We start from the raw sequence: 22,783 nt of genomic DNA, 5'->3' as shown, positions 1-22,783 counted from the left end.
GAGCACTTCCAGCCAATCAGAGGCAAGAAAGGCGGGACCTTCCTTGGACATCCTACGATTCCAAATGACGCGCGCCGGTGCTGGCTGGAGGGTAGGGATGAGAGGGAGGAGGCGGTGACTGAGCGGAAACACGTCGAGACTCAGCACCGAGGGGAGCGACAGCTCCTCGGCTTCTGGAGACTCCTCTCCGCTGCTGCTGGAGGGTCATTGTTCAGACTGGAGGGTTCGACGGGCTGCCTTTTATTTATTTGTACACTATCTGAACGGAGAGGCGGACCCCCATGGTTAGCTCAGCGACAATGGAGGAGTTTGTAACCGAAGAGGAAGAGCCGTGGTACGACCAGCAGGATCTGGAGCAGGGTAAGACCCGATCAGACACCACCCTCCCCGGCAGCAGCGGCAGCATCATCCGCTCCGCCCGCCGCTGTTACCGGGTAACACCGGCTCAACAAAGACCCTCTGTGGCTTACCGGAGGTGTTTTAACCAAGTCCCCGTGGCAGTGCTAGATAAATGTTGAAGGAGTTTCAAAGACAACAATGAACTGACATCAGGGACGGACTGGGACTAAAAAACAGCCCTGGAGTTTGACTAGGCCCGGCCCAAAGTCATCAGCGCTAATGTTGACTATATGTTGTATTAAAAGCTGTATTACCGATAAGCTTAATAATTTATGCAGTAATTCATCTTACTGCACAAATAATACCACATCTAAATGAAAATGCAACATTACAAATGTAACTTCTGTATTTAAGATTTTCAAAGTTTGTGAGCATTAACTGTAACACTACTACCAACCTTTTTACCTAAAACCACAACATATTTCTTATTACCTACTGCATGTGGCCTTTTACAGCTAAAATGTTGAAATTTAGCTGCTATCATAAAATAAAATTGCAACCTAAACATGAATTCCTAACATCAAACCTGGCAAATGTTTGTCCTCTTACATCCCATACTTACTTCCCCTGGATCTGCCTGCAGAACCAGCGCATCTTTCTGTCCCTCATCACTGCTGTGAACCTGCTGCCAGGTGCTGCTGCTAAATATGTCGGTTAATTTGTGACATTTAGAGGCTTCAGCATCTAATGCCCGCATTTTTTCTCTTGCCTTCTCAGCCCCACCCTTTTCTTTCCTTTTTTTTTTTTTACCAGCAGCCAGGTTTTGCATCGGTTTTTTTCTTTTGCCTCCTCTCTGCTTCAGCTTCTTCTTCTTCTTGCCTGGAGGCCACAGCCAATGTAGCTGGCATCCAACTTAGAGGTGCAGTGCTGCCACCTAGCGTGCTGGAGTGTGAAAGAGCTTTGAGGGGGGAAAACAGGTGTTGAAAGCGTGCGTGGAGGGTGGTGGGCCGGTGTTGGTACAGGATCTGCTCGGGTGCAGGTTCGGCTCGGGGTCCTTCGACTGCCGATGACGTCAAAGTAGTTGAATGGCTGAACATGAAGCTTACGGAAGTGGCGTTATCACGTTACGATTTAGACTGGTCAGAACAAACTTGCGGTCGTAGTCCTGTAGTCCAAAAATCATCACTTTTTGGAGAAAATATGTTTGAATTTCTAAAGGAAATGTAAAATATAAGCAAATGATAAACGGTGACCCTCAAAAGCTCTTGGGGCGCCGGTGGCGCCGGAGTTAAGTGCTCGCCCCGTAATCGGAAGGTTGCAGGTTCGAGCCCCGCTCAGTCTGTCACTGCCGTTGTGTCCTTGGGCAAGACACTTAACCTGCCTTGCCTGCTGGTGGTGGTCGGAGGGACCTGTGGCGCCAGTGCTCGGCAGCCTCGCCTCTGTCAGTGCACCCCAGGGCAGCTGTGGCTACACTGTAGTTCATCACCACCAGCGTGTGAATGACTGATTGTGTTGTAAAGCGCCTTGGGGGGTTCCAGGACTCTAGAAGGCGCTATATCAAATACAGACCATTTACCATTTGATGTTGATGAAATGGGGCAAAATAAAATATAAGAACTTTACTGAAAGACACCAAGCAACATTTAGAGTCAAAGAATGTATTTAGATAAGAACTAAGGAAATATACAGGCGAACTCCACATTAATACAAACAGACGTGGCTTCACATATAAGAACTGTTCTATTGTTTGTCAGTCCGATGTTGGTTTTATGCAGTTTCACATTCTTTACAAAACAAAGATAATATGGTGTTTTATTAACAAATTACAATTATAAAGAAAACATTTAGGTGTTAACAAACAAGAATTTATTAACAAAACCGCTGATGTCTTTCCAAAACGTGTGTGTGAAAGCCGAGTAGATTTGCTGTCATGTGGCGTCATCGGCAGTCGAAGGACCCCGAGCCGATCCTGCACCCGAGCCGATCCTGTACCGACACCGGCCCACTGGCCGTCCGGGAGTACCGGCCCTTCTGTGATTCTCCAGAATCCACAGAGGGCCAGTCCGCCCCTGACTGACATAATGCCAGGCAGCAGCAGGGCCCGCATCTCAGGAAATAGTCACCACCATTCCTAGTTTCTTCTAAAAACAACTTGGTTAACTAGATTTAGTGCATTTGGCTAAAAGTGAGTATTTTCTGTGCATTGAGATGAGTTACACTTTTAAAAAAATTAGTGGTAGTTCTTTATACTCCATTGAGAAGCCATCTGTAAATTTTTTATTATATTCTTTTTAAATACAAATGTTTTTGTTGAGAAAAATCCGTGGAGGGAATCAGTTGAAACTCAATAAACAGCTAAAGAAATGCAGTTGTTTAGTGAATGTAGATGTAGCTCAGAGGCAGGTGTTCTGATTCATTACCCCTTCATAGAGAGAAGCACTCACTGTAGTAACCTAATTCAGAACCAGCTAACCAACCTCCTCCCAGCAAGGCTTCATCTGATCCATGTTAACAAAATAAGGAAATCTGTTCCTGCCTGAATGAGCACTTAGAGGATTTTTAAATCCTCTCTGAATGAAAGGTCTTCAGTTCCTGGGAGGATTAGATGCCCCTCGTAGAACCAGTAAGAACGGCTCTGTAGAGCGCTTACAGACAGAAGCGCTGCTGCTGAAGCTCAGGTGTTCGAGTAGAGAATAGCTGGCTTTGGGATCATAGCTGTCATCAGAGGCATATTCTTAAAAACACCACCTCAACACACACCTGGGTTTAGTTTCCAGACACGCAAGAAACAGGAAAATAAAGCACGCTTGCAAAGCGGAATGTAGCTTTTTAAAAACAAAAACCAAGTTCTGTTCATAACATTTTTTTGTGATTGGCGAGAGCCAAAACCCAAAGTAAAAAACAAATGAAATTATTCCAGAAAGAGTAATGTATGCAGATGTTATCAGAACAGAACCATAACACCCTCTAGTGGTTGTTTTTAAGCCCCGCCCCCTTCTTGTGGGACATTTCCCCGACTAAAAAAAAACACCTCTGAATTTTTGATCTTTCCATTGTCACCTTTCTCAGCTCCTGCTCTTCCGGTGGAGCCTGGCCAGCCATGATAGTGCTTCCTTGAGGGGAGCAAAGGGCCTGGTAACACTCCCATTCAAATAACCCCACCCCCTGAGAATACCAGCCAGCGTACGTCACACAGCTCGACGCTCAGTTTCTCATAAACCTCGAAGGTGGAGTCTGAAGCGGCGCTTGTTTCCTCTGCTCTAAATGACTTGGACACGTCTTTAAAACCACAACAAGAAGATGAGCTAAAAGCCTTTCTCCTAAAGAAAGATGATTGAGCCGTCGCCAGACGCCATCGTTGGCTACAGCTAAAAACATTGTCGTCATCATTGCCGCCTTTTTTCTGATTGGTTATTTTTGAGCTGGCTGGTCCCGCCCCTCATGGTGCTCTCTGCCTCTGAGCATCCAGACTCGGCGTCTGTGTAGGCCAGACGGTGGGCGAGTCTGGCTGGCCAGACCATCTGCCCAGTGGTCCAGGAGATATTTAACAAACAGGCAAACACATCACCAGCCACCTTTTGCTGTTCAGTGCTTAGCCATAAATAAGATTTATTTATATACGGTATGTTTTCTTTCATTCAAATAAGAATTAAAAACAAACAAAATATACATAAATGTCAAAACCAAACCATTTGAATGAAATGAATGAATGAATGAAATATTTTGAATAATACATTCATGCTCCAATTCTCCAAAAACAAACAAAACGGCCTCATGCTTGATGTAAATTATGTGAAATGATGGTTTATGGGACCTTGGATGAAGCTGAAACACATTCATCCTCTAAGATCACGTTTGACCTCATTCGGATTGACCTTCCATCCTAACGCATAAAAGCAGCGACTCCTGAGTCATCATGTTCTCCGTTGCTCACTCTCCACTTCCTGTCTTCCTCTCGTTGCTCGCTCTCAGGCCACCAATTAGAAATGTGCTATTTCCTCAGCCTGGGTGCAATGGTGCTGATGCTGGGATTTAACTTGAACACACATGTGTGTATGAATAGATTCTTGTTTGTCTCCATTTAGAGATGGTTGAAGCAATAGAGAAGCTGAAATAGAGATGAAAGATGTCTGCTGTGTCTTCTTGTGTAAGTCCATCCTGGAAGCTGTGTTTGGTGGAGCAGAGAGGGTGTCAGGGCTCACGGAGCAGTGCCGGCTAGTTCAAAGTGCTGACTGGCTTAGCTTATCAGCTGGGTGCTTCAGTCATAAACACCGCTGTCGTTGCATTACCTTGTTGTCCTGCAGGTACCTCTGGGAACCTGGTGTTCTTTAGCATCACTCTCTTTCTGAGCCATGAGAAATGCTGCTGTAGCCTAGCTTCTTTTTCTGCTCCAGACTTCGTAATGAGGATGTTGTACTAGATAAGGAGTTAAGTAGACCACTTGAAGAGGGATTCGGGTGGTTGGATCATGTCCTCATTGATAGGACTGTGTGCAGGCTGCACCTCTTTTAAATGCAGAAGGCGTACCCCTGGGGTCAGTGCATGGACCACGTCTGTTTATGCAGCACAAAATGTACCTGATGCTAAATTACATCTTAATACAAATGACTTTAAGTGATATTGTAGGTCTGTCACCTCAGAGTGAAAAAAGGAGGAGGAGGAGGAGTATTTTTCATATCAGTTCATCAGTATCTAACAGTACAAAACAAATCAATATTTGTGTCAATCAGTAATTTTCTCTGGTACTTTTAAGTGAGATTTGAAGACATCAGAAGGTTGTTTTTGATTTAAAGATTGATTTTTTTAAACGCTGAGCATGTCATCAAATGTTGTATAACTCCATCCATCCATTTTCAGCCGCTTATCTGGGGTCGGGTCACGGGGGCAGCAACCTAAGCAGAGAGGCCCAGACTTCCCTCTCCCCAGCCACTTAGCCAGCTCCTCCGGGGGAGGCCCAAGGCATTTCCCGGCCAGCAAAGAAACATAGTCCCTCCAGTGTGTCCTGTGTCTTCCCTTGGGTCTCTTATCGGTTGTGCCGTGAAGACCTCGTCTCCGACCCGGAAAAGGCATTCTATCCTTTTCAGACTCAAGACCATGGTCTTGGATTTAGAGGAGCTGATTCTCATCCTGGCTGCTTCACACTCTGCTGCAAACCACCCCTGCGAAAGCAGGAGATCACCGTCTGATGAAGCAGAGACCTGATCCTTAGGCCACCAGAATAGATCTCCTCAATACCTCCACTTAGAAATTCATAGAATGACATTTCATGGAAAAGCCACTTTTTGAGCTTTTTACCATGTGATTTTCTCCCCTAAACCTGTTTTTGGCTACATTCTTTTCTTGTCTCGGATGCAAATTTTGAGTTTTATTTTGAAAACCCTGCACAATCCTTGTATGTGTGACTAAGTGCGTCACCAGGCCCTGCTCCTCCCCCCGAAGCTAGTCTCGGCTCTGGAACACACTTCCCCTAGAAGTAGGTCACTAACATCCACTTTCTCAGAGTTGTGAGAATAGAGCGGTTGATTTCATGCTGAAATTGAGAATGTGACTGCTTTACTGCACGGACCATCAACTACCTCACCAACAGGCCACAGTGCATGAAGCTACACAACTGTACGTCTAAGGTGGCTGTGTGCAGTACTGGAGCGGAGCTCCACAGGGTACGGTGCTCTGACCCTTTCTCTTCACCTTCTACACCTCGGACTTCACCTACAACACCAACAGATGTCACCTCCAGATGTTCTCTGATGACTCAGCCATTGTTGGCTGTGTCTGAGGGGAATGACCAGGAGTACAGGTCAGTCATCTTGGACTTTGTGGACTGGTGTGAGTGTAGCCAACTTTGCTTGAACACCAGTAAGACAAAGGAAATGGTGATTGACGTCCAGAGAAACACTCATCCTCACTCACCAGTAAACATCCAGGGAGCAGACATTTATGTGGTGTATACCTTGAAGTACCTGGGTGTGAAAGGAGGATGCTGGGGAAGATAACCACCATCTTAAAAACCCCTCTCACCCACTGCATCCCACTGTGGAGATCATGGACCAGTGGCAGCTCCAGAAATGGTTTTCTGCAGGTGCTATGAAGGAGCCAGTCTTTTTATTGAGGGTGCTATGAAGGAAGTGGTCATGCGTACCTATAGTTCTCTAAAACACCTTCAACACTAGCAGATACACATGCGTGCACAACACCTCAACAACACCTGAAACAATCATTAATACACATCATACACATATGAACAATCGCTGACTTTTCCATGAAATCATAAACACATACAGCCACACAGAAAACCATCTATAGTGTTGCAAGGTTAGCTAACGATAGTGTTAGCATTTCCAGCGGCAAAACCCTGGACTGCTGCGGCGGCTGAGGGTTGACTCTCTTCATCCAGATCCGAAGGTTTTTGTGGGTCTGAGATCACTTCCAAACATTCATTCATTTCTGACTGAACCCGTGGAAATGTGGCCAACAAAAACCGATCCATTTTACCACTAGCTCTACCTTTCACTCGTTCACAGGTGGAAAATGAGGTCAAAGGTTAACATCAATTTCCTGTTTTGGTTTAACTTTTTACTATCTATATGATAATTTACTGATTATTTTTGTTTTGTATGTTAAATATTATCACATCCACACGTTAAATTAAAATTAAGTTATAAAAAAAAATTTACTTGGGGGTGCAATGACTAATCCAGGGGTAGCTATAGCGCCCCCTAGTGCCGCCACTGCCATGGACAGCTCCTTCAGAGGCAGACTGAGACATCCCAGATGTAAAACAGAACGCTACCGTAGGTCTTTCATCCCTTCTGCAGTAAGAGTGTATAACTCCTTAGTCCAGGGATTCCCAAAGTGTGGTGTGCGCACCCCTGGGGGTGCGCGAGCTGCCGCTAGGGGGTGCGCGAGGTGAAAAGTGTAATGGCTGCGGAGCTCAGAGAAGTCTGTCTTATGTCACCATTATTGTAGAAACTCATTTGTGGGTGGGCCAAAGAAAAAGTAAGTGGGCCCAATAAATGTAATTGAAAACAAGTATATTTTTGCACGCGCGTGCGTGTCCTCTGCATGTGCCCTAGCTTCATAATAATAATGCGCCGAGCTTCAGCGCTCTGGCCTGAGCACGCCGATATGTTCCGTATTTGATCATTTTTAACGGTGTTGGAGGAATCTGAAGGTGGTGAGTCATTCTGGCAGATTGTAATTAACACCTGTCTCATGCAGGTGTTCTGACGTTGTAAACCTCACACACAGAACATTGTGGATGTAACTAAATAAATCAAGAAATGATTCCCATTCAGGCTATTAACAGCGCGCTGAAGATCTGAAGTTCAGAGAGCGTCTGTCAGAGGTCAGACCCGTTCCGGCTGAACCACGGCTCACGGGTGCACAAGTGAGCACATCTGGGCTGGGCAGAAGTTTAAATAGCGCCAATAATGAGACGCGGTGACTGGAGCGGCTGTGCCGCGTGCGCGTGCGCGCGCACACACACACAGATTCAATAAGCGCGCATGCTGCTTTAACTCCGGCGCGCCGTCAGACTGAAGGCAGAAATGAACGCTGCCTCCACCATGATAAAAACTTTTAAGAGGTTATTTTTCATTCAAGGTCAAATTAAGATATTAGCTTCTGGGATGAGTCGGGTCCGCTACAGCCAGTGACTCCTCATGAACCTGACCACATCTCATGTTACTGCAGCATTTGTCATTCCAGTCCGCGTGGCAGCGGATCACAGATTCAGCCACACCATAAAACAGCAATAAGTCGGTCTGAGGTAAAAGTGAACATCATGGCTATATCTTGTCCCCTATAGACATTTGATTACGCACAAGTAGGTGATCAGCTCAGGTTTACGCAGAGCAGAAGGAAGGAGAGCGCTCTGGCTGCACAGGTTAAACGTTCCTACTTTAAGAAAACCGTTAAATTGCATTGTTGATGTGCTACCTGGGCACTCTAAATATTTATTTAAAATGAAATCAAAGGAAATTGTAATGGTATCGAATGTTTATTAATTACTATTTAAAAAATGAAAGTGATGGGGAATTTTTTTAACCCTGTCTGTTTAGCTTGACATCTGATATATATATATATATATATATATATATATATATATATATATATATAGAGAGAGAGAGAGAGAGAGAGAGAGAGAGAGAGAGAGAGAGAGAGAGAGCCATGCCCCGATGTGGGGGCGGGGGGGGGGGGGGGGGGATGCGTCGACATGGTTGGGACATAGAAGGGGGTGCGCGGCTAAATAAGTTTGGGAACCACTGCCTTAGTCTAAGCTGTACTGGCATTATCCTGCTACACAATGACACCAATGCAATATTCAGTATGTGTTCAGTTCTCGTGCAACACCGGACTTACGTTGCATATCTGCTTCTCTTACAGTATGCTGCATAGTGTTGGAACCCAAGTTTTTTCATGTTTTTATTTGTGGTTTTAGTGGTCAAAGGTTACAAAACTAGACCACTGCCTGTGTGTATATACATGAGCCTTTGTTATTTTTCTTCAAATTATTTTTCTTAAGTGTTGCTGCTGCTGTAACAAGTGAATTTCCCCACTGTGGGATCAATAAATTCTAGGGATGTTCCGATCACATTTTTTGGCTCCCGATCCGATTCCGAGTCATTTGATTTTGAGTATCTGCCGATACCGAGTCCCGATCCGATACTTCAGCAATACAATAAAATAGCAAGAAAAAAGGGAGACTGCACCCAAATTAACCTGTTAGGTTTTTTTTATTATTATTTATATGACGGCATCCAACATGATACCATAAGTAGAAACATTTTGTCAGTGCAGCAGCACTTCAAACCAAGTAAACAACATTATGTCCTTGTAGCTTATCAGTGGTGCAACAATATGTAAACAAATTTGTTTTTATAGAAAAGTAGAAAAGGTTTGTAAAATAACTCAACACAATAATAGAAGTTAAATTAAAGTGCTTACCTCCACCTCTAAGAGGTAGTTGCATAATTCAGTCAGGTAACAAAATAAAATACATCTTAGGCCTTTAGACTGACTTGTTTATTAAAACGAACAAAAGATATGCCTAATCAAAGTGGTGCACGAACTTAACACCATTCAAGAATAAAACATCAACGTCAAATTGCAAAGAACTGGTAAATCACCTCTTCCATGTGCTCTACATGGAGCTCAACTTTTACTCTAAGGCTCCCAAATAAAGTGCATGTTTTTTTTGAGGAAAATCAGCATCTCTAACTTGTCGGGGGAGAGCCGATTCCTATTCTCGTCAAGAATGTTTGACACTGCACTAAAGAGTCTCTCACTGTCCACTGAGGTGCAGGGGGCACAAAGAAATTTGGTTGCAACAGCAGCCAGTGAAGGGAACTGTGTAGCATGTGTTTTCCAGTAGTCTAGAGGATTGCTTTTCCTAGGGATGGTTTGTTCCGAAAGGTAGATCCGTACCTGGACATCTGCTGATGTGGTACTCACAGATTGGGCCTCTGGCTGACGCTCTTCTAAGATCTCATCTAAGATGCTGCCAAGGCTGCTTCCTGCTCCTTGACGAGGTGCCTTGCTCACAGGCTCTGCTGCCTCTGGTTCTTCACTGGCAACCCTGTTCTCCTCCATCTTCATCACCTCCTGGATGAGGGAATCTTTAGCAAACCTCAAGTGGTCTGACTTTGTGAAATATCTACAAGATAAATGTAACAATTAAAAAAAAAAGTTAGGCAAGACACTGTATAACACAACAGTTCAGCTGAGGAAATGTTATATTAATGTAATAGTAAATAATTCTCTAATCATTAACAGAGCTAAATCTAAATTTTAAAAACATAATTAGACATTGGCTGACTTACAATTTTGAAAATTTATTTTCTTATAATCAAATTAAAAATGTACATTAATTCTACTTGCCTGTCTTTGTATCTTGGATCCACTAAAGTGGCGATGCTGTAGAGTGGTTCCTTTTCTACCTCAGCAAAGCGAGTCTCCACTGCCTCTAGGAGAGTTCTTTTCATGGTTCGAACACCCTGGTCAGTCGTTTGCTCTCGAGACAGGACACGTCTGAGAGCTGTTTAGAGAAAGAATAGATGGATAACAGTTTATTACTTATTTAGAATATTAAAAAAGCATTGTGTGTTCTTTAATTAAAATGTAGAAAATAAAACAAAACCAACCTGAAATGGCAGGGATCACATCTGCTGCAGTTGCAGTCTCCTTGCTCACTTCCCTAGTCAGTTCTTCCAAGGGAACTAACACTTCAGCTGTATTCTCCATCAGGGTCCACTGACTAACTGTTAGTGTAGCAGGGAGGTTGTGGTCAGCTGTATAGATGCTGAGCGCTCGCTTTTGCTCCAGAATGCTCTGTAGCATATAGAGGCTGCTGTTCCATCCAACATGCACATCCTGCTGCAGGCGCTTCACGGTCATCTTCAGAGAAATCTGGATATCTTCCAGGCGTGAATAGGCCAAAGGAGAATGTTTGAAATGGCCTATTATCTTCCTGGCATTAGCCATTGTGTCTGTGACGCTGCGCTGAGAGAGCAGACCCTCGTGCACAACTAGTTGAAGCGTGTGTGCAACACAGCCCAAGCTCGGTACTGCCAAGTCCTCCATGGCTCTCTTCATATTTCGCGCATTGTCACGCACAATTACATGGACACGTTCCTTTTCAATTCCCCAACTGTTCAGCATATCTCCGATAGCCTGTTTCACATGCTCTGCTGTGTGAGATCCGCGAAAATGTTGCGCATTTAACGTAGCACGTTGTAAATTAAAACTCGAGTCGATCCATTGTGCAGTGAAGCTGATCAGTGACATTGGACAAACAGACGAACTCCATATGTCCGTGGTAAACCCAAAAGCAGACACCTTTGATAACATGACTAACAGGTGGTCACGTAGCTTGTTGTGAATGCTGGGCAGAGCTGTGTCTGTAAAGTAGCTTCGAGAAGGTAACTCGTACCGTGGCTCCAGGTGCTCCATGAGACGGCGAAATCCTACGTTTGAAACCACAGACAGCGGCTGGTCATCTAGTGCAATAAATTCAGCTATCTTGGCTGTGATGTTCTTGGCCTTGTCGCTATCCTTAGGAAGTTTTTCTTTGTTTTTCAGCATAGCTTCCAGTGTCGGCTGGCTCCATGTTTTGAACTGCGTTGCCGCGGTGAACTCGGAATATTGAGCTGGATGTTTGTTCTTAAGATGCCGGATCAGGTTCGTGGTGTTAAAAGCAGCTCTGTCTTTTCCGCCACGTGAAACACTCAGTTTGCACACGTTGCAAGTGTCTGTTGGACAGCCTTCGGTCTCCAGTTTAAAATGACTCCAAACCGCTGACATTTTTTGCTCTCCTGGAGCGAGACGGGCATTAGCCTGCCAAATATTTTGCAGAAATTAATAAATAAAGCTAAAATATACAAAGAATTAAATCCACTTCAGCTGGTTAAATAAATTACTGCCGACACTGGGAGTCGAGCCGGCGCCAGGACATAGCAAAGCATTTGTTCACCCTGCTGCACACAACACCCTCTTGTGTCCAGGTCGTGTGTACTCAGCTGAGCAGCCAAACAGGAAGCTAGCTGTTTGTGTCACAAGCCAGTGTTGTGCCATTTTCTGCAACCATCAGAATCTGTGACTGTTGGGCGGAGCCTGAAAAATGGGGTCGGACCATTGAGTTTTTTTGTATGTTTTTTTTTTTTTTTTTTTTTTCAAAATAAAGCTTACTCAAATGGCTTTTTCCAAAAAGGTTAACAGGTTAACGAGGGGAAGGTGAGAACAATAAGGCTAATTACGGTAGGAGCGACACAGTCAGGGAGGCCGGGGCGAATCATGACACCCACACAGATTCACATAAGAGATCCCCTTTGTTTCTCCCTCCTCCCTCCCTCAATCCCATCCCAAGCAGATGCAAACTCCCGCACGCACACACACACACACACACACACACACACACACACACACACACACACACACACACACACACACACACACACACACACACACACACACACACACACACACACACACACACACGTAATAGAGAAAGGGCGGCTGGCTGAGTGCAGATGTAGTAGGTACAAAGAAGACGAAAACGCCATGAAGGAGCCAACTGCACCGGGAGCACCAAGACTGGCAGCAGTAGCCTTGGCTAGAGTAGACATGGGAAGCACCCCGGCCGCCACAGCCCACCGCTGCCCCCGGGGCAGCCGGCCCCCACAGAGGAAACACTAGTTTACTAATGAGACCAAGATAACAAGTTAAGAAACAAATTAAACATAAACAGCTAATAAATAAAAATCTAAATAAAACACAGTGATAAAAGATAACCAAATAGAAACATATAATTACATTTATAAAATATTGTACAACACAGTATTAAGGCTGGTTAAAACTAATCATTATTATAAGTTAAATATGTGTTATTTAATTAAAAGAGTAAGTAATAAAACACTGATATAATATATAAAAGATGGTAAAAACAGGCTAAAATAGATCAAAATCACTTTTTACCCTAGTTAGCCTGAAAGATGGACCACGACGCTCAAAGCTAACCTGTTAGTGTGTGTTTTACTTAGAGAGGGTCATTTCACAAGCACACTTCTGCTTGAATGACTGAAATTAGTGCCTGAAAAACTGAGGAAGCATAATGGTTCTCCATTGTTCTAAACCAAAGGTAGCTAAGGTAGTAATTTAAGGATGAAGAGTTTAGTTGTGCGTCTTTTTTAGCTCAAATTTCAAGCTTTAATCAGGAAGGATGTGCCTGTGAGCCAGCCACGCGTTAACAAGGTTCACTGGTTCACAACCAAGATGTGAAAATAAGAACAAGTTTAATGATTTAATTAAATGAATAAACTAACAGATACCACGTCTCTTTAGATAACATTGGGTAGATTAGAAGACTAAAAAGCTAAATTACAGAGAAAGTATTCTACTGTAAAAAGTCAGTTTTGGTGACTGAATGTTTGTGCAGCGGAGGACGGGAGACACAGGAGATGTTTTGTTTTTCACATTCCAGCAAGCCTCATGGGTGACGTGGACCTACGGAAACAAGGCAGCTGTTGAAGACATCAGCACGGTCAGAACCGCGGGGCTAGATGGTGCTCCACAACCAGCAGATCAGTCCTAGACACAAGCCTGTCTCTAAATGAGGAACCTGGAGGATAGATCTGTTGATGCTTCGGAGGAGTTATTCATTCATCCATTTGTCTGCCAGCGTTCAGGTCTCCTAAGTAAACATGTCTGACCGTTGATAAGCTGTTCTTTTTTTATTGATTCGTCCCCTGCCTCTCCTGATTGATCTGCTCGTTCACATTTACACTCACAGGTCTCTTCTTGTGGTACACCCCACCAGCCAGGGCCCACATAAGGGTGTGACTGTTTTAATTCCCTCACTTTTCCCAGTTTTGTTCAATGCTAATTCCCAGTTTAGGAGTCACTGAGGTTATGGGGAGGGTTTAGGCCTCTACATGGTTAAACACACCCACCAAAAGAACACGCCTGATCTTTCATTTTAGTACTTAATACTTTTCTGATCAGAATTTATATCGATGTCAGGTCAGATCTGGAGAGTGAGAGCTTCGGTGAGGGACCCAGATGTGGTTCTCTCCTCTGACCTAAAGACCAACCTATAGTAATGGAACCTTGCCTTCAGATTATCCCGGTAGCTCACCGTGCAATTGGTCCCCGTAACGTGGAAATCCGGACTTCCGAGTAAGTCGAATGACAATGAATAAATATAGAACTCCAGATTATTAAAGAGGAATTTAAACTTTACACAGATTAAATGACATAAATTTAGCTAACAGTCGAGGCTTTAGCTCTACCAGCCAATCGAAATTAATGAATGTTGTCCAGCTGCGTGTGGATGAAGCAGCGACCGCTGCTGCAGCGTGGAGTGGTCGGATGAGGAAGTGCTCGTGAGGAAGGAGTAACGTTGGTTATATGGACCTGGTTTGGGCTTGAGGTAGAAATCATTCTCACTAAAGTGTGGCGGGCGACAGTGTTAGTGAAAAGAGCTAATATGTGTTTTATCACCTCAAAACCAATCACGTGTTGGACCAAGGTGAAAGTCTGGTGAGTCAAGCGGACAGGAAAAGGTTCTACACAGAATCATCAGAAACGCTCATTAATTCAGTCTCATCTAGGATTAGACTGTACTAGTATTTGGATATGGTAGTGTGGGTTAACACCTTTGGTATGGTACCTTTGACATTTGTATCGATTCGGTACTAATTCCCGGTACCTAGGAATCGATACCGGTACTTAACGGTACCAATTTTAGATACTTATGAGTGTTTCATATTTCAATTCTCTTTTATAATGACATATATATTTTTCTCAATATATAACAATATTTGATAAATATCACGATAAATAACATTCAACTGTTTGTATTTTAACATCGTCCTTGTAGTTTTATAAGCTGATAATTAAACTGAAGCAAACATCTTTACTGTGAACTAAATTTACTGTGTCTTCATTCCTTTTGCCGTCCTTGTTCATTTGATTTTTCCTACTGGAAAGTTAGAATTTCCCAGGAGAAAGCAAACGCACCATTAGCTGATAACGGTGGCAATGGAAGCTAACATATCAAGCTAACGTTATCTTTAACAGTTTATTTAGCTGCTGGAGCAGATTAAAACGATAATGCCTCACACTTAGATCGTTGTCGCTGGTTTCATCTTCACCCAATCACCCGTCGTATTTAGTAAAGTGAAGCCAAACTTTAGAGCGCGTTCATGTTATTCCAGTCGGAAATTCGGAGTTCCGAGGAGAAAACGAACGCACCATTAGCGGAAGGGAAGCTAACATATCAAGCTAACGTTATCTTAAACATTTTATTTACCTACCGGAGCAGATTAAGATGAGGATGTCTCACTTAGATCGTTGTCGCTGGTTTCATCATCACCCAGTTACCCATCACATTTAGTGAAGTGGACCCAAGCGTTAGCGTGTGTTCTTTCTACCATGCTGCTATGTTCACAACTCACTCGCAGCGAGTGACGACATAACGCTCTTGCGCATGCGCAGCTGTCTAGGCAAGTTCTCGTTATGAAGGACGGATACCGAAACGAGGCACCGTTTCAGATTATGTGAATCGGTGCTCAGTCGGTGCCGTGGAATTCAGTCGGTACCTTAAAAAGTACCGAATTCAGTACCCAACGCTAGTGTTAACACACATTACCTTTCTTCCAGATGTCTCCTGTGATTCAGTTTGAACAACTTTCCTTCTGCAGTTTCAGCCGATTCTTCCGTTCATTGATAAAGTGCTAGTCTGAAAACAGCTCCTCCCTTTCTCTTTATTCCTTTTTTGTGTTGCAGTGTTTGGAAACAGAATCATAACACAACATAAAATTACTTGCAAGCTTCTGTATTTTTAATAACTCTCCCATGTTAAATGTTCTTTAAATGACATTCTATACTTTTTAGCAATATTTGTTGTGCTGCAGTTTATGTGGTATGTGAGAATGCATCGGGGTGTATCAATGTCATTTAGACATAATTAAACAGAAGAAAATAATATGTTGGGATAAATATTTTTGCTGCACGCGTTTCCGATTGTATCCCAATATGGATTTGAGGACGTATTATCCATGTCTACTCCAGAAGAACTTCACATTCTCTTAGGTTTGCTTTTAAAAGTCAGGAATTGTACCGGCATCTTTACTTAAATAAAACATCTAACCAGGAATAAAACCCATGAAGGGTGAGACTGACACGTGTGCACTAGAGTCACAGGAACCATGTAGGAGACTAGCTCAGGCTAGCCTTTAGCCCATGAGTCCCGTAGGACGTAAAAGTCATTTCTCCTAACGGAGGCCGTTTAGGACAGGAGTGATGGTTCTGTTGGGCCGTTGGTTCCAGAGCTGCTGAGTCAGAACCCGCTGACTCGGCTCCCTCCATAGGTGCATTCACAGGCGGCGGTGCCAAAACAGCACTCTCATTCAAGCTGTAAACCTAGATCAGCCTCCATGGTGGTGGGTCTCCGCTCTAATCTGACCTTCAGCTCGAGTCAGAGCAGAACCTGCTGCCTCCTCCTCATGGTGATGTCATCGACCCAATTATAAATGGACTATAAATAGAACAGCTGCTCTATTAATCCTAACGGGAATTACAGAATTAATAGAGCGGCCGTTTATCTTCATCCCTCCTCCCTTCCTTTCATCTCAGCTCTTTGCTGCAAAGGGAAAAGATTTTTGCGTGTCGTGTTAGCCAGATGCTTCCTGAACCAGCGGACTGGTCCAAACAAAACCTTCAGAGTCCAAACCCAGGGTGGACGTCTACAGGCCGACTCAGTCCAGTTAAAGATGGCCGCCGCAGCTAATCAACTTTAACAAGAATGACCATCGCTCCGTTTCATAGATGTTGAGCTAACATTTGATGTGTTATGAGCTGAGAATCATTTAAAGTTAGGGTCTCATTAATTCATCACACACTGACTGGTGACGTTGCATCTCCCCGTGGGGAGCGGTGAGCTGCAGCGAGGGCCGCGCTCGGGACCTACTTGGTGGTTTCACCTCTTTTTAAAGTCTCTGGTATGTCCCGACTGTGGATATGAACCCCGACCTCCCAGTCTGAGTGGACACGTCTACCACTACACCACTGGTCCAGTTTATGACATCAGAGTGAGATCTCGCCTGATTTAGTTGAAAATGACGGGTTTAATTTACATTTTCAGGTATTTATTATTGCTTTTCTCTGTTTCTCCTGCTAGAACCGAGCCTGATCTCTCACTTCTCTGCTTCTTCAGATCTGCACCTGGCAGCCGAGCTGGGGAAGACTCTGCTGGAGAGGAACAAGGAGCTGGAGGATTCCCTGCAGCAGATGTACATCACTAATGAGGAGCAGGTGCAGGAGATTGAGGTACCTGCTCTGGTTCTGTTAACTCTTTAGTCACTTCCTGCTCACGCTGAAGGATTTTGTCTGAAAGGTGAAACTAACAGAGACCTTAAACACGGTGCTGTCTTTGGCTGTTGAGCTCCCTGAGCCCGGCTCCAGCTCCCGATGAAAGGATGTGAACATCAGTGTGTCGTTGTTGTTCTGCAGTACCTGACCAAGCAGCTGGAGGTTCTTCGGGACATGAACGAGCAGCACGCTAAAGTGTACGAGCAGCTGGACGGGACGGCCCGAGAACTGGAGCGCACCAACCTCACGCTAGTGACGGACAGCAAAGCCTCTCAGATAAAGATCGAGAGGTGAGCGGGTCTGGGGGTTCTCCTCTGTGTCCTTATCTGGTTCAGCCCACCTTAGAGCTCAGCTTTTCCTTTTTTCCCAGGCTGACAGGAACTACCGAGGCTTTGCAGAATCAGGTGGAGCTTCTGTCAGCGCAGGTGGAGCAGCTCCGCTCCATGGAGCAGCTCCGGGTCAAGAGGGAGAAAAGGGAGAGGCGCAAGACCATCCACTCATTCCCGTGCCTAAGGGAGCTCTGCACAGCGCCCAGGTGTGTGTGTGTGTGTGTGTGTGTGTGTGTGTGTGTGTGTGTGTGTGTGTGTGTGTGTGTGACCGTTCTAAACACCTGTGACCTGTCAGCTGACGCTGCTCCCGTTTCCATCAGCTATGAGGATGAGTTTGTGGTGGGCAGGGCTGAGAGCTTCACTCTGGAGGCCAAACGTCCCCCGTTTGAGGAGGAGAACCAGCGCCTGCGGGAGGCGGTGTCGGCCCTGAGAGCAGCCGTCCGGACCGAGAGGGGTCGGAGGGAGGGGGCGGAGAAGGAGTGCAACCTCCTGATTGCTGAGTTCTCACGTCTACAAACTCGAGTCCAGGTCAGAGGATTCTAATTAAGGCCTGGAGCTGCAGCGTTGTTGTTGTTGTTATTGTTTTTATTACAATCTCTGAAGAATCGTTTTCTTCCAGGATGCGGAGAGTTGCCAGTCGAGGGTGCGGGAGTTGGAGGTGGAGCTGCAGGAGCTGCAGCAGCTACGTCGTGCTCGGACTTTCCTCCTGAGCAGCGAGGATGACGGCGTGGCTCTGACCCAGACCGTCCTCAGCATCGCCCCAGAAACCGACACCTTCCTGGAGGTGGAGGTCGGAGAGACAGGAGGAGGTGTGAGGGAGGAAACCGAAGGTGGAGGAGGTGTCGGTGGTGAGGCGTTACCAGAGTCCAGTCCCGTGAGGAAGAGCTGCAGTGACACGGCGCTCAACGCCATCGTAGCCCGGGACGCGTCCGGTCGCAGGAGAGGCAGCTACGCCCTCCATGCCAACAGCGTGAGGAAGAGGGGGATGTCCATCCTCAGGGAGGTGGATGAGCAGTACCACGCCCTGCTGGAGAAATACGAGGAGCTGCTTGGGAAGTGCAGGAGGCACGAGGAGAGCCTGTGTCATGCTGGGGTCCAGACATCGCGACCCGTCTCCAGGGACCCATCCATGAAAGACTGTGCCATGGGCCCCACCCCGGCACCTCCTCCCACACCCACCCAGTCCCCCTCCACGCCTGAAGCCATCGAGAGCATCAGCAAACAGGTGGAGGCGGTGGATAAGCGGCTGGGGCAGAACACTCCGGAGTACAAGGCCCTCTTCAAGGAGATCTTCTCCCGTATCCAGAAGACCAAGATGGACATCAAAGCCACCAAAGCTGCCAAAGCTAGCAAGTCAGGCAAATCTGGCAAATCCAGTAAACCGTAAACACCTCCGGTCGCCTCGGCAACACACCGCTACGTTACTCTTTCAGTGTTAAACGCTTGGATTAGTGAAGAAGGAGCCGTTCACAGCAGATCAGGTCCAGTCAGGTCAGGTTAGCATGCAGTCACCTCTGAAGCTTGTTCCTGATGCTTTTCCTTCTCCTCTGGTGTATTCAGCTGCTGCAGTGGGCCTCCATCATGAGCTACAAGATCAAAAAACCTGAAAAACCGCCTCGTTTTGGTGGGAAATCTAAAACTAAGTGTGCTGTTACTGACACTCAGTCTAAGTCGGATCCCATCACTGCTAACAGATTAGCCGTTTGGTTCATTTAGCTAGTCAGCAGTATTAGAAAAAATAAATATTACGATTACCGTCTGAGTTTTGTGATCAAAATGCCAACATGTTCCCAAATGTCGTCCAACAGTCCAGTGGCTCAGATCAGATTCAGCTGGATTCAGTCTTCTCTCAGGACCAGATGGGCCCACATGAGGGTCAGATCACCACTCTCACCTGCCTTTATAAGCTTGTGACCTCTGACCCTTTAAGATTTTACATTTGTTTGCATGTGTGAGAGTTTGATGGAAAGAGGAACACCACCTTACTCCTCGTCTGGGTTCCTGTGGAGGATCACGGCGTAGGGAGACAGTATCTGCACAGGTCACCATGGTCTGTGTGGTTTATAAACTCGGTTGTAAAAACTGATCACTGCTTGTGAGCCCTCTGTTATTTCCTCTTTAGTGTTGACTAAATATCGCTGCCAACAAACAGCTAAGCAGGCGTTCGGAGGTGTTTCTGAACTCAGCTGAAAACGGGGAACTACTATTAGATGGTTAAAGATGGGGATTTGGTCTTAATCCGTGTGAAAGTGAAACTAGCTTAGAGATTTTCAATGTTGCTCTCACAGTATTCCCTCTGGCTGTCTCCTTGAGGCTGCCGCCTTCTCCTGGCTGAAGGAGAACTTTCCTGCAGCCCAGCAGACCTCTGGTGTCTTATTCCAGAACAGCTGATGTAGAACCAGAGAGAGTGGGTCAGTAACAGAAATGTGGAGATGAGTTTTGTGATGCTGATCTGAATCCTGTCAACAAATTCCTTGATCAGGACCCCGCTCAGATCAGGACATCCCTAGTAATCTTTACAGAGCCTGTGTCGTGCTATTTTACACCTCCCAGAGCGACGGTGGGATGTCTGCTCCACTCGGAAATAAGATGCTTTGAATCAGTTAAGTCTCGCCTCCACCCGGGTGAATTCCACATTAGTACGCAGCTGCAGAGCCAGAGACCGCACCGCTGGGGGGGGGGGGGTCACGAGGGAACAACAATAGAACATGGTCGAAGCTCCAAGAAGTGGATGTTGTGTGGTCGTGGACCTTTAAAGCTGATAAACTCGCGCTCACCTTTTGATACAGAAATTCTATTTTGATTTTTACTTTGTAATTCGAAGCGGGTGTGACTGGGTGGCTCGTTGATCAATGCCCCGTTGTTCTTTGAAGGAATGCATTCGAGTCGAGTTCTAGAACCCTTCTAGAGACTTCCTTTCAAAAGAGAAACGAACGAAAAAAACCGAACAACTTATCGTGTAATCGAACACTCGTGTGTTAACCCCTCGTCACCCAGACTGAACCGTGCAGGCCTGAAGCCGTTGCTGTCTGTCCCACCTTGTCCACTCTGTGTGTGTGTGTGTGTGTGTGTGTGTGTGTGTGTGTGTGTGTGTGTGCACGTGCATAACGCTAAAACCAAAATGGACTTCTTACTAAACAAAAGAAAACCTTGACTGCATCAACCAGAGGGCTATCCTGGCTAACCACCCTGTTAATGGAGTCTGACCATCACATCACACCTAGACAACCCAGTCGTGGGGCGGACTCTAGGGTTGTATTTCAAGCGGTCTGCATGCATTTAGACAGCGCTAGGACCAATCAGAGCAACAGACAACATGACTCATTCATCAGCCGTTAAAAAAACATATTTCCTTTTTCTAACTCAAGGACTTCAAAATTGATGCCAAAGCCATCCTGAACCAATGCCATATTTGTAGTTTTTCTCCATCATTGCTCTGGTGCTAAACCTGCAAAACGTCTGTACAAACGTGGAGTGCTGTGATTGGCTGGGGTTTAAGCTGTTTGGGCCAATGGTAGACCTACGATTAGTGTGACTGGTCTACGGTTGGTTTAGACGTCTGGGCTACCAGAACATCTCCTTTGGGGTTTCCTGGTCCAGGCCCGGCTAAAAGAGGAAGCTTTCAATTGTGACATTCAAAACAAAAGAGTTTATTTGTAGTTTTAAACAGATTTGTGGTGTTTTCACTCATTTTTTTGTCCTTCCTGCAAACATATTCCCATCTAGAGCATCCTTACTGATCACCAGGAAAGCCGAAAGCTACTGCCCTTACTGAGGAGGAACACAGAAGGGCATGCTGGCACAGAGCGCCGAAGTGAGATAGCAACAGAATCAGGATGAAGTCAGGCAAATACAGGAAGTCAGCCACCGCATTTACCAGATATGATGATAAATGACCTGCATGACTTTCTGAGCTCAAGGAATCCAAAGCTCTTTACACTAGTCATACACTTGACACGCTGATGAGATACTTTAATCAGCATGACTGAAGACATCTCTGGTCTCCAGATGCTGAGGCAGCTGTGCTTTAGCTAAAGCTTGACTAACTAACTCGTTGTGTTGTTGATCTGTGACCCGTAGCCAGGCTGTCCTTAACACCCAGCACTCTTACTAAACCCGACCAACCCAAACCAGTCTGGGATGCCTTTATTGTGGAAAACCTGATGTTATTTTAACACCTGTTGCTAGCTGATGTTTTATACCTGATTTTTGAACTAGAGTTGACACAAACTCCTTTTATAGCTCCTGTAGTTTAACCATACCGAACAGCTGTGGTGGATTAAAGGCCTCGGAGGCTTTTAGGCCCAAAGGAAATGAAAAATACACAAAGATCCGAAAGCTAGAATATCAAGAACCAGTTTTGGTCTCTCCAGTGAGAAAGTGAAACTGTTATGTTCTATGGACTCATTACAAGAACGGACGTCGTGTGTGGGGCCGGTCTGTGTGTAGAGGCCCTTGATGCTCTGACTCCAGCATCAATCCACTCCCGGTGAAGCTCCTCCACATTCTTGAAGCTTGCTGGTCCTCCCAAGGCCGCAGTTCTCCCTGCTGCTGCACCTAACTCTCTAGGATCATGGACACATCCCTCCGAGAACAAGCTGCTTCCTCAGCAATGCCTTCTGTGGTTTCTTCTTCTTGTGGAAGGTGTCCAGTCAGCAGTCTCCCGCATGATGGTGTGGCCTGTTGACCCAGACTGGGACCTTTTAGAGATTTTACAAAATTCCAATGTTCTGAGACAGAACTTAAGGTTTTCTCATTTGTGCGTCATAATCGTGAATAGTACCAGAAATAAAGTCTTGAAGCTGCAGCTGTTGCTCGTATTGTCTTAGACAAGTCTGCTGCTCATCAAGGGGTTTCATCCTGAAGAGGCGGAATACTTACATGTTTAAAATGGGTCCTCTAGCATTCTACCTGTGTATTTTTGGGAGGTTTGTTTGCCAGTTCTTACATGTGAATCTCAGAACTGTTTAATTTTCATACTGAATTTATAATCCAGCTTAAAGTTGTATTGTCATAAAAATGTCAGAAGTATGACCGGCCTAAATCGACTCTAAATAAAGAGTTTGTTAAATGCATCTGTTTTCTTTATTCTGTGTGACATCATAGTTTATGTCCACTGCTTCCTCCCACCGCCACCAGCAGACGAGGACACACACACGTACATATAGATTTTACATAATCACAACACTTCCATAACGATTGTCCTGAAGTTCGTAACCTTTAACCTCTTTCGTCTCGTCTCGTCTTCC

General features: G+C 45.3%; 2 protein-coding genes across 2 annotated transcripts; one reads left to right on the top strand and one right to left on the bottom strand.

Moving 5' to 3' along the window:
• Window positions 1–82: 82 nt before the first annotated feature.
• LOC107388290 (cerebellar degeneration-related protein 2-like) lies at window positions 83–22,609 on the top strand. Its single transcript, XM_015963742.3, has 6 exons — window positions 83–360; window positions 17,051–17,163; window positions 17,347–17,495; window positions 17,576–17,740; window positions 17,855–18,062; window positions 18,154–22,609. Exons 1-6 carry the CDS (start codon window positions 282–284, stop codon window positions 18,919–18,921), a joined length of 1,482 nt encoding a protein of 493 aa, XP_015819228.1. The 5' UTR covers window positions 83–281; the 3' UTR covers window positions 18,922–22,609.
• LOC139063480 (zinc finger BED domain-containing protein 4-like) lies at window positions 9,181–10,588 on the bottom strand. The gene is made up of 3 exons (XM_070545386.1): window positions 10,482–10,588; window positions 10,219–10,375; window positions 9,181–9,994 (listed from the first exon to the last, which is right to left on the bottom strand). Exons 1-3 carry the CDS (start codon window positions 10,579–10,581, stop codon window positions 9,505–9,507), a joined length of 747 nt encoding a protein of 248 aa, XP_070401487.1. The 5' UTR covers window positions 10,582–10,588; the 3' UTR covers window positions 9,181–9,504.
• Window positions 22,610–22,783: the final 174 nt, after the last annotated feature.

This window comes from Nothobranchius furzeri, chromosome 16, assembly GCF_043380555.1.
Source record: "Nothobranchius furzeri strain GRZ-AD chromosome 16, NfurGRZ-RIMD1, whole genome shotgun sequence".
NCBI classification, from domain to species: Eukaryota; Metazoa; Chordata; class Actinopteri; order Cyprinodontiformes; family Nothobranchiidae; genus Nothobranchius; species Nothobranchius furzeri.
This window is presented reverse-complemented; position numbering and strand designations above follow the sequence as displayed.